The following is a 12,500-nucleotide window of genomic DNA, read 5'->3' as shown; positions in this document are numbered from 1 at the left end:
CCTGTATAACTGTAGTAAGACATCCTTGCTCCTGTACTCAAATCCTCTTGCAATGAAGGCCAACATACCATTTGCCTTCCTAACTGCTTGCTGCACCTGCAGGTTTGTTTTCAGTGACTGGTGTACAAGGACACCCAGGTCCCTTTGAACATCAACATTTCCCAATCTATCACCATTTAAATAATACTCTACCTTTCTGTTTTTCCTACCGAAGTGGATAACGTCACATTTATCCACATTATACTGCATCTACCATGTATTTGCCCACTCACTCAACTTGTCTAAATCACCTTGAAGCCTCTTTGCATCCTCCTCACAACTCACAATCCCACCTAGTTTCGTGTCGTCAGCAAACTTGGAAATATTACATTTGGTTCCCTCATCCAAATCATTGTTAGATATTGTGAATAGCTGGGGCCCAAGCACTGATCCTTTCTTTGATTTGTTTTTCACTGATTTCTTTCCCCACTTGTCGCTCCCTCCCTCATATATTTCTCTCCCTTTCCCTCTCTCGTGTTCTCTCCTCCTTTGCCAGCTGTTTGTCCCTCGCATTCTCCTTCCGTAGGAACAGGCCATTCAGCCCCTCGAGCCTGTTCTGCCATTCAATTAGACCACAGCTGATCTGTATCTTAACTCCAACTTACTCCATATTGCTTCCTACCTTTACCCAACAAGAATCTATGATTCAAGGTTCAAGGTGATCTCATTGAAACATATCAGATTCCGAAGGGGATTGACAGGGTCGATGCTGAGAGGATGTTTCCCCTGGCTGGAGTGTCTAGAACCAGAGGTCACAGTCTCAGGATAAGGGGTCGGCCATTTAGGACTGAGATGAGGAGGAATGTCTTCACTCAGAGGGCGGTGAATCTTTGGAATTCTCTGCCCCAGAGGGCTGTGGAGGCTCAGTCGTTGAGTATATTCAAGGCTGAGATCGATAGATTTTTGGACTCTAGGGGAATCAAGGGATATGGGGATCGGGCGGGAAATTGGAGTTGAGGTCAAAGATCAGCCATGATCTTATTGAATGGCGGAGCAGGCTCGAGGGGCCGTGTGGCCTACTCCTGTTGCTAATTCTTAACGTTATTATGTTCAGTCTTGAAAGCTCCAATTGGTCCCCCGCATCCACAGCCTTTTTGTGGGGAGAGAGTTCCCGATTTCCACCCCCCTTTGTGTGAAGAAGTGCTTCCTGACATCACCCCAGAACGGCCTGGCTCTAATGTTAAGATTGTGCCCCCTCGGTCTGGATTCCCTCATTCTCTCTCCCTATCCCTGCTTCCCTCTCCATTTATGTCTCCCGCATACTCTCCTTCCCTTTCTTTCTCTCCTTCCCTCTCTCTCTCTTGATTTAGTTCTTTCCCCTGCTCTCCTTCCCTTTTGCTTTTCCCTTCCCATTCTCTCTTTCTTTCAATCTTTCTATACATTGTCATTTTTCCTCTCCTTCCGAGTTAACTGAAGAACCTATTTCTCTTTCCATCTGCCCCTGGCTCGCTCTCTATCTCCACGAAAAGTGTGGAACTCTCTCCCACCAATAGCAGTAGATTATAGCTCAATTAATCATGTTCAATCTGAGATGGAGAGCTTTTTGCTAGACAAGGGTACGAAATGATGTGGAGCCAAGGCAGGTTGATAAAAAGCGGGGCTCGCTTGAATATATATTTTTTACCATTCCTGGGATGTGGGCGTCGCTGGCGAGGCCAGCATTTATTGCCCATCCCTAGTTGCCCCTTGAGAAGGTGGTGGTGAGCCACCTTCTTGAACCGCTGCAGTCCGTGTGGTGAAGGTGCTCCCACAGTGCTGTTAGGGAGGGAGTTCCAGGATTTTGACCCAGCGACGATGAAGGAACGGCGCTTTCTCAACATCAGGACGTCCCAAAGCGCTTTACAGCCAAAGTAGTATTTTTTGAAGAGTAGTCACTGTTGTAATGTGGGAAACGCAGCAGCCAATTTGCGCACCGCAAGCTCCCACAAACAGCCGTGCGATGCGATGTTGATTGAGGGATTAATATTGGCCAGGACACCGGGGATAACTCCCCCCGCACTTCTTTGAAAATAGTGCTATGGAACCTTTTACGTCCACCTGAGAGGGTCTCGGATTAACATCTCATCCGAAAGACGGCACCTCCAAAAGTGCGGCACTCCCTCAGCACTGCACTGGAGTGTCGGCCTAGATTTTGGTGCTCAAGTCTCTGGAGTAGGACTCGAACCCACAACCTTCTGCCTCAGCACAAGGGTGCTACACACTGAGCCACAAATGGCAGGGAAGTAGTTGAGATACAGATCAGCCATGATCTAATTGAATGGCGGAACAGGCCCAAGGGGCTGAATAGCCTCCTCCTGTTACTGTGTACCAGGCTCGAGCGGCTGAATGGGCCTCCTCCTGTTCCTGTGTAACAGGCTCAAGGGGCTGAATGGGCCTCCTCCTGTTCCTATGTAACAGGCTCGAGGGGCTGAATGGTCATCCTCCTGTCCCTGTGTAACAGGCTTGAGGGGCTGAATGGGCCTCCTCCTGTTCTTGTGTACCAGGCTCGAGAGGCTGAATGGGCCTCCTCCTGCTCCTGTGCAACAGGCCCGAAGGGCTGAATGGCCTTCTCCTGTTCCTGTGTAAAAGGCCTGAGGGGCTGAATGGCCTCCCCCTGTTCCTGTGTAATAGGCTCGAGGGGCAGAGTGGCCTCCTCCTGTTCCTGTGTTACAGGCTCGAGGGGCTGAATGGTCCTCCTCCTGTTCCTGTGTAACAGGCTCGAGAGGCTGAATGGCCTCCTCCTGTTACTGTGTAACAGGCTCAAGGGGCTGAATGGCCTCCTCCTGTTCCCGTGTAACAGGCTCGAGCAGCTGTATGGCCTCCTCCTGTTCCTGTGTAACAGATTCAAGGGGCTGAATGGGCCTCCTCCTGTTCCAGTGCACCAGTCTCGAGGGGCTGAATGGGCCTCCTCCTGTTCCTGTGTAACAGGCTCAAGGGGCTGAATGGGCCTCCTCCTGTTCCTGTGTAACAGGCTCGAGGGGCTGAATGGTCTCCTGTTCCTGTGTACCAGGCTCGAGGGGCTGAACGGGCCTCCTCCTGTTCCTTTAACAGGCTCGAGGGGCCGAATGGGCTCTTCCTGTTCCTATGTAACAGGCTCAAGGGGCTGAATGGGCCTCCTCCTGTTGCTGTGTAACAGGCTCAAGGGGCTGAATGGGCCTCCTCCTGTTCCTGTGTAACAGGCTCGAGGGGCTGAATGGGCCGCCTCCTGTTCCTGTGTAACAGGCTCGAGGGGCTGAATGGCCTCCTCCTGTTCCTGTGTAACAGGCTCGAGGGGCTGAATGGCCTCCTCCTGTTCCTGTGTAACAGGCTCGAGGGGCTGTATGGCCTCCTCCTGTTCCTGTGTAACAGACTCGAGGGGCCGAATGGGCCTCCTCCTGTTCCAGTGCACCAGTCTAGAGGGGCTGAATGGGCCTCCTCCTGTTCCAGTGTAACAGGCTCGAGGGGCTGAATGGGCCTCCTCCTGTTCCGGTGTAACAGGCTCGAGAGGCTGAATGGGCCGCCTCCTGTTCCTGCGTAACAGGCTCGAGGGGGTGAATGGCCTCCTCCTGTTCCTGTGTACCAGGCTCGAGGGGCTGAACGGGCCTCCTCCTGTTCCTGTGTAACAGGCTCGAGGGGCTGAATGGGCCTCCTCCTGTTCCTGGGTAACAGGCTCGAGGGGCTGAATGGGCCTCCTCCTGTTCCTGTTTAACAGGCTCGAGGGGCTGAATGGGCCTCCTCCTGTTCCTGTGTAACAGGCTCCAGGGGCTGAATGGGCCTCCTCCTGTTCCTGTGTAACAGGCTCGAGGGGCTGAATGGGTCGCCTCCTGTTCCTGTGTAACAGGCTCGAGGGGCTGAATGGGCCTCCTCCTGTTCCTGTGTAACAGGCTCGAGGGACTGAATGGGCCTCCTCCTGTTCCTGTGTAACAGGCCCGAGGGGCTGAATGGGCCTCCTCCTGTTCCTGTGTAAAAGGCCTGAGGGGCTGAATGGCCTCCCCCTGTTCCTGTGTAATAGGCTCGAGGGGCAGAGTGGCCTCCTCCTGTTCCTGTGTTACAGGCTCGAGGGGCTGAATGGTCCTCCTCCTGTTCCTGTGTAACAGGCTCGAGAGGCTGAATGGCCTCCTCCTGTTACTGTGTAACAGGCTCAAGGGGCTGAATGGCCTCCTCCTGTTCCCGTGTAACAGGCTCGAGCAGCTGTATGGCCTCCTCCTGTTCCTGTGTAACAGATTCCAGGGGCTGAATGGGCCTCCTCCTGTTCCAGTGCACCAGTCTCGAGGGGCTGAATGGGCCTCCTCCTGTTCCTGTGTAACAGGCTCAAGGGGCTGAATGGGCCTCCTCCTGTTCCTGTGTAACAGGCTCGAGGGGCTGAATGGTCTCCTGTTCCTGTGTACCAGGCTCGAGGGGCTGAACGGGCCTCCTCCTGTTCCCTTAACAGGCACGAGGGGCCGAATGGGCTCTTCCTGTTCCTATGTAACAGGCTCAAGGGGCTGAATGGGCCTCCTCCTGTTGCTGTGTAACAGGCTCAAGGGGCTGAATGGGCCTCCTCCTGTTCCTGTGTAACAGGCTCGAGGGGCTGAATGGGCCGCCTCCTGTTCCTGTGTAACAGGCTCGAGGGGCTGAATGGCCTCCTCCTGTTCCTGTGTAACAGGCTCGAGGGGCTGAATGGCCTCCTCCTGTTCCTGTGTAACAGGCTCGAGGGGCTGTATGGCCTCCTCCTGTTCCTGTGTAACAGACTCGAGGGGCCGAATGGGCCTCCTCCTGTTCCAGTGCACCAGTCTAGAGGGGCTGAATGGGCCTCCTCCTGTTCCAGTGTAACAGGCTCGAGGGGCTGAATGGGCCTCCTCCTGTTCCGGTGTAACAGGCTCGAGGGGCTGAATGGGCCGCCTCCTGTTCCTGCGTAACAGGCTCGAGGGGGTGAATGGCCTCCTCCTGTTCCTGTGTACCAGGCTCGAGGGGCTGAACGGGCCTCCTCCTGTTCCTGTGTAACAGGCTCGAGGGGCTGAATGGGCCTCCTCCTGTTCCTGGGTAACAGGCTCGAGGGGCTGAATGGGCCTCCTCCTGTTCCTGTTTAACAGGCTCGAGGGGCTGAATGGGCCTCCTCCTGTTCCTGTGTAACAGGCTCCAGGGGCTGAATGGGCCTCCTCCTGTTCCTGTGTAACAGGCTCGAGGGGCTGAATGGGTCGCCTCCTGTTCCTGTGTAACAGGCTCGAGGGGCTGAATGGGCCTCCTCCTGTTCCTGTGTAACAGGCTCGAGGGACTGAATGGGCCTCCTCCTGTTCCTGTGTAACAGGCCCGAGGGGCTGAATGGGCCTCCTCCTGTTCCTGTGTAACAGGCTCGAGGGGCTGAATGGGCCTCCTCCTGTTCCTGATGGTTATCTGTCTTGAATTTCTCTCTCCCTCCCTCAGACACTCTGTCTCTCGCCTCCTCTGTTTCTCTCTGTCCTTCTCTCTATCTGCTTCCCCTTTTCCCTCTGTTTCTGCGCCTCTATCGCTCTTTCACTCTCTTTCACCTTCTCTCTGTCCATCTCTGTGCCACTCTCTCTCCACCGTTTCCCCTCTGTTCTGTACACTGTTAGCATCACCTCCCCACTTCTTTGAAATAACCTCTGTCTCATCCACAAACCTCGTTCAATCTATCTACTTTGAACATAGAACAATCTTGACAGTGATCCAAAATGTCAGATAGTATTTCACACAACATTAGACTGACTTAAATTAAAACGGGCCCATACCTTGCTGTTTGTTATTAAAGATCAGATTCACTGTCCATCAATGCACAGCGCGAATACAATCAGAATTCAGCAAAACTTAACTCAAAAGGTTGGAATCTAATCGAGGGGTTCGGGGGGTTTATATATAGAATAACAGATACCCGGGAGTGAGTTACAGGCTAAAATCTAATCGAGGGGTTCGGGGGGTTTATATATAGAATAACAGATACCCAGGAATGAGTTACAGGCTGGAATCTAATCGAGCGGTTTGGGGGTTTATATATAGAATAACAGATACCCGGGAGTGAATTACAGGCTGGAATCTAATCGAGGGGTTTGGGGGGCTTTATATATAGAATAACAGATACCCCGGAGTGAGTTACAGGCTGGAATCTAATCGGGGGGTTCGGGGTGTTTATATATAGAATAACAGATACCCGGGAGTGAGTTACAGGCTGGAATCTAATCGAGGGGTTTGGGGGGCTTTATATATAGAATAACAGATACCTGGGAGTGAGTTACAGGCTGGAATCTAATCGAGGGGTTCGGGGGGTTTATATATAGAATAACAGATACCTGGGAGTGAGTTACAGGCTGGAATCTAATCGAGGGGTTCGGGGGTTTATATATAGAATAACGGATACCTGGGAGTGAGTTACAGGCTGGAATCTAATCGAGGGGTTCGGGGGGTTTATATATAGAAATAACAGATACCCGGGAGTGAGTTACAGGCTGGAATCTAATCCAGGGGTTCGGGGGTCGTTGGTTCGATCCTCGCTTACCGACAGCGATGACATTGGTGGAGCCCGAGATCTCTGCTCTAGTTTTGCTGTTCCTGGCGATGCAGGTGTAATTCCCAGCCAGGTTGGCGGTCAGGCTGCTGATGTTGACGGTGCTCCCTTGGTGCCGGGTCTGGCCGTCGAGCAGCCAGGTGTAGTCTGCCGGCGGGACAGACAGGGCCAGGCAGGTCAAGGTCCCGCTCCTGCCCTGGATCACTAGGTCTGGGGCCACGCAGTCGGACTGAAACTCCTTCTGCAGCCGCAGGTTTTCCGGTCCGTCTATAATTGTGTGAAAAAAATAAAACACAGGGCATTAGGAGAGAAGGAATTGCACAACCGACTTCAGAGCAAAAGACTGAAAGCCAGCGAGACCCAAACCTTTGAAAATGGTGAGAGGCAGCGACAGCAATGTGTATTAATCTAGCGCCTTTAACATTGTAAAATGGCCCAAGGTGTATCACAGGAGCAATTATCAAACAAAATTTGACACCCAGCCACTGTGTGCAGTTCTGGTCGCCACACTATAGGAAGGATGTGATTGCATTGGAGAGGGTGCAGAGGAGATTCACCAGGATGTTACCTGGGCTGGAGCGCTTCAGCTATGAAGAGAGACTGGACAGGCTGGGGTTGTTTTCCTTAGAGCAGAGAAGGCTGAGGGGGGACCTGATTGAGGTGTACAAAATTATGAGGGGCATAGATAGGGTAGATAGAAAGGAACTTTTCCCCTTAGTCGAGGGGTCAATAACCAGGGGGCATAGTTTCAAGGTAAGGCGTGGGAGGTTTAGAGGGGATTTGAGAAAAGACTTTTTCACCCAGAGGGTGGTTGGAATCTGGAACTCACTGCCTGAATGGGTGGTAGAGGCAGGAACCCTCACAACATTCAAGAAGCATTTAGATGAGCACTTGAAACGCCATAGCATTTAAGGATACGGACCAATTGCTGGAAAATGTGATTAGAATAGACAGGGCTTGATGGCTGGCGCTGACACTATGGGCCGAAGGGCCTCTTTCTGTGCTGTATAACTCTATGACTCTGTGACTCTAAGGAGATATTAGGACATGTGACCAAAAGCTTGGTCAAAGAGGTCGGTTTTAAGGAGCATCTTAAAGGAGGAGAGAGAGGCGGAGTTGTTTAGGGAGGGAATTCCAGAGCACTGCACTGTCGGTGGGGCAGTACTGAGGGAGTGCTGCACTGTCGGAGGGGCAGTACTGAGGGAGCACCGCACTGTCGGAGGGGCAGTACTGAGGGAGCGCCGCACTGTCGGAGGGGCAGTACTGAGGGAACACCGCATTGTCGGAAGGGTAGCACTGAGGGAGCGCTGCACTTTCGGAGGGGCAGTACTGAGGGAGCGCCGCACTGTCGGAGGGGCAGTACTGAGGGAGTGCCGCACTGTCAGAGGGGCAGTACTGAGGGAGTGCCGCACTGTTGGAGGGGCTGTACTGAGGCATCGTCACACTGTCGGAGGGGAAGTACTGAGGGAGCGCTGCACTGTCGGAGGGGCAGTACTGAGGGAGCGCCACACTGTCGGAGGGGCAGTACTGAGGGAGCGCCACACTGTTGGAGGGGCAGTACTGAGGGAGCGCTGTCATTTGGATGAGATGTTAACCCGAGGCCCCGTCTCCCTGTTCAGGTGGATGTTAAATACCCCATGGCCACTATTTCGAAGAGGAGCAGGGGGAGTTCTCCCCGGTGTCCTGGGGCCAATATTTATCCCTCAACCAACATCACTAAAACAGATTATCTGGTCTTTATCACATTGCTGTTTGTGGGAGCTTGCTGTGCGCAAATTAGCTGCTGTGTTTCCTACATTACAACAGTAACTACACTTCAAAAAGTACTTCATTGGCTTTAAAGCACTTTGGGATCTCCTGACGTGGTAAAAGGTGCTATATAAATGCAAGTCTTTCCTTCCTCTTACTCTCATACCTGAGCTCGGCATGGAAATGCAGTCAGCTGATTCACAAGGCATTTGGTAAAGGAAGATTAATTTTTATTTATTCGTTTATAAGAACATAAAACATAAGAAGTAGGAGCAGGAGTAGGCCATACGGCCCCTCAGGCCTGCTCCGCCATTCAATAGGATCATGGCTGACCCGAATCTAGACTCACGTCCACTTCCCTGCCCTCTCCCCGTGACCCCTAATTCCCTTATCTGCTAGGAAACTGTCTATCTCCGATTTAAATTTATTTAATGTTGCAGCTTCCACAGCTCTCTGGGGTAGCAAATTCCATAGATTTACTACCCTGTGAGTGAAGAAGTTTCTCCTCATCTCAGTTTTGAAAGGGCAGACCCTTATTCTAAGATTATGCTCCCTAGTTCTAGTCTCACCCATCAGTGGAAACATCCTCACCGCATCCACCCGATCAAGCCCCCTCACAATCTTATGGGCCAGAAATTGCTGAACGGGGCTTGCAGCCCCGTTTTTGCACTTACCCCGCGCTCCTGCCGATCAGCTCCAGGGACGCCTGCACTTGCTGAAACAGAAAGAAGAATCCCGGGCAGCGTATGACGTCACGCCGCCCAGGAGTGCAGCCAGCGCGAAGCCAGGAGCGTGCAGTGCAAGTGAGACACGCCCCTTGAGGTCTCAGTTTCACTGGACACGCCCCCAATGTTTCTGTCAAGCTTCTAAGCATTTTTACATGCAAAGCAGCAGTTTAAATAGGTTTTTGGAAGTTTTTTGAAGATTTTGGTAACTTTTATAAACTTTTTAAAATGTTTACATTATTTTGAGTAATCTGAAGTAGTTTTAAAGAGAATTAAAGCAATTTAAAGACTTTTAAAAGCCCTAAAAGAATTTTTTTAATTCCATTTATTTATTTAGCAATGTCGTCGTCATACGTGTCTTCACACTGTTCCCCTTGGGGAACTGTATGAAGTGGTGGAAGGATTTATGGCCATGATTAACGCTCTATCCGTGACCGTAACCATCTTTGAACCAGCCATTAGGGCGGTTAGTCCTATGGCGGGAGGGTTTTACAGGCTCCCACAAGCTATACAAGGAGGGGGGGCCACCCACACCCACGGACGCAAATATCCCACTGGATGTCAACCCAGAATTTAGAGCCGGAGCTCCGACTCCACTTGCCGGGACTGTCTGGAGCGGGGTTCGAAACCGTACCCTGATCTGGCCCAGCGGCGGGGATCCTACCGCTATGACAAAGGCCCAATCCGATTAGCAACGTGAAATGGCAGCATAGGGCTCCAGTCACGGGGAGGGAAAAGGCGCAGGAAACGTATGGGTGTCACCTTTTGTGCGGAGTGGGCCTTTTGCGTAGCAGTAAGCATCCCCGCCGCTGGGCCAGAAGGATTAGGGTTTTGAACCCCACTCCAGACAGTCCCGGCAAGTGGAGTCGGAGCTCCAACTTTAAATTCTGGGTGGACATCCAGCGGGATACTTGCGTCCGTGGGTGTTGGTGGCCCCCCCCCCCCCTCAGATGGGTTGTGGGAGCCCGTAAAACCCTCCCGCCATAGGACTAACCACCCTAATGGCTGGTTCAAAGATGGTTACGGTCACGGAATGAGCGTTAATCACGGCCATAAATCCTTCCACCACTTCATACAGTTCCCCAAAGGGAACAGTGTGAGGATACGTACGATGATGACCTCTTGCGCAATGCACCTCCTTGGACCCTCAGTCGCAGATGCGAGGGGGCAAGTCGTGCAATTGTTAAATTTTTCATTTTATTGACATGTAAAATGTTGGCCCAGTAATTCCCTTCCAACTGCGCGAGTACGGTCGGGGTACTTACGCATCTGGCCGGATGAAATGCCGGTTTTCAGCATGCACAGTGCTTTTGTGGAAAACCGGCATTTCCTGTCCTCTGAACGAAGGGGTTCAGAGGCAGAACGCGTGCGACTGCACAGGCAGCGTGTGCGCAGTATAATTCGCCGCTTTCATTACTGCTTTCAGTGAGGTCAAGTCCTTACAACTTACACATGAAAAAAGCATGGGTGCAGTTGCTCCAGAGGCTGCGGAGGAAGATATTTCTTATCGTGGAGCTTCTGAAAGTATGTATGTCTGTATATATTCCTTTGCGTGTTATGTATATATTCCTTTACTTATGTGTATGAATGTATTATTTAATTATGACTTTCAGAGAAAGTAACTTATTGGAAAATCATAATTAAAAACATACATTCATACACATTAGTAAAGGAATATAAAACATACATACATATACGTAAAGGAATATATGTGGACATACATACATAACTCATTCTCACATTCCATTCACACAGCCACAATTGCTCCTTCTACCTACCGTTCTGAAAACCCTTTTAAAAAAAATAAATTTTAACTTTAAAACTTACTTAAAATTTCTTAAAATAACTTCCCTCCCTTTCCCAAACAAAAATATTGCATTTCAGAAGTTCCACGATAAAATATATCTTCCTCCGCAGCCAATGAACAACTTTACACTTGCTTTTTTCAAGTGTAACTTCTAAGGACTTACCCTCACTGAATCCATCATTGAAATCCACAAAGTTCACTGTGCAGTCGCATGCGCTGTGAATAGACCTCGGGTCTGGAAATGCCGGCGTTCCCCGCATGCGCTGTTCCTGCTGAACGCCGGCATTTCCAACGGCCAGATGCGTGAGTACCCCGACCGTACTCACGCTTCTGGCCGCGAATTTCTGGCCCTATATGTTTCGATAAGGTCACCTCTCATTCTTCTGAACTCCAATGAGTAGAGTCCCAACCCACTCAACCTTTCCTCATACGTCAACCCACTCATCTCCGGAATCAACCGAGTGAACCTTCTCTGAACCGCCTCGAGAGCAAGTATATCTTTTCTTAAATATGGAAACCAAAACTGCACGCAGTATTCCAGGTGTGGCCTCACCAATACCCTGTATAACTGCAGCAAGACTTCCCTGTTTTTATACTCCATCCCCCTTGCAATAAAAGCCAAGATTCCATTGGCCTTCCTGATCACCTGCAGCACCTGCATACTAACGTTTTGTGTTTCCTGCACCAGGACCCCCAGATCCCTTTGTACTGTAGCACTTTGCAGTTTCTCTCCATTTAGATAATAACTTGCTCTTTGATTTTTTCTGCCAAAGTGCAAAACCTCACACTTTCCAACATTATATTTCATCTGCCAAATCTCTGCCCACTCACTTAGCCTGTCTATGTCCTTTTGCAGGTTTTTTATGTCCTCCTCACTCACTGCTTTCCCTCCCATCTTTGTATTATCGGCAAACTTGGATATGTTGCACTTGGTCCCTTCCTCCAAATCGTTAGAATAGATTGTAAAGAGTTGGGGTCCCAGCACTGACCCCTGTGGAACACCACTAGTTACTGATTGCCAGCCCGAGAACGAACCATTTATCCCAACTCTTTGTTTTCTGTTAGATAGCCAATCTTCCACCCATGCCAGTATATTACCCCCAGTCCCGTGATTTTTTATCTTCATCAGTAATCTTTTGTGTGGAACCTTGTCATCTGTGATCTGCGATCTGTGCATCGCTGGCAAGGCCAGCATTTATTGCCCATCCTTAATTGCCCTCGAGAACGTGGTGGTGAGCCGCCTTCTTGAACCGCTGCAGTCCGTGTGGTGAAGGTGCTCCCACAGTGCTGTTAGGGAGGGAGTTCCAGGATTTTGACCCAGCGACGATGAAGGAACGGCTGATGTATTTCCAAGTCAGGATGGCGTGTGTGACTTGGAGGGGAACTTGGAGGTGGTGGTGTTCCCATGCGCCTGCTGCCCTTGTCCTTCTAGGTGGAAGAGGTCGCGGGTTTGGGAGGTGCTGCCGAAGAAGCCTTGGCGAGTTGCTGCAGTGCATCTTGTAGATGGTACACACTGCAGCCACGGTGCGCCGGTGGTGGAGGGAGTGAATGTTTAAGGTGGTGGATGGGGTGCCAATCAAGCGGGCTGCTTTGTCTGGGATGGTGTCGAGCTTCTTGAGTGTTGTTGGAGCTGCACTCATCCAGGCAAGTGGAGAGTATTCCATCACACTCCTGACTTGTGCCTTGTAGATGGTGGAAAGGCTTTGGGGAGTCAGGAGGTGAG

General features: G+C 51.0%; 1 protein-coding gene across 1 annotated transcript in view; it reads right to left on the bottom strand.

Moving 5' to 3' along the window:
- The window catches only part of LOC147109957 (cell adhesion molecule CEACAM6-like), a 44,912-nt gene that overhangs the window by 27,777 nt on the left and 4,635 nt on the right, over positions 1–12,500 (bottom strand). The window contains exon 3 of the mRNA XM_086002440.1: positions 6,488–6,763. Within this exon, the coding sequence (XP_085858566.1) occupies positions 6,488–6,763 (276 nt within the window). The remainder of the gene's footprint in view (positions 1–6,487; positions 6,764–12,500) is intronic.

Source organism: Somniosus microcephalus, chromosome 12 (genome assembly GCF_052327205.1).
Source record: "Somniosus microcephalus isolate GS21.2 chromosome 12, FLI_Smic_1.0, whole genome shotgun sequence".
NCBI lineage: Eukaryota > Metazoa > Chordata > Chondrichthyes > Squaliformes > Somniosidae > Somniosus > Somniosus microcephalus.
This window is presented reverse-complemented; position numbering and strand designations above follow the sequence as displayed.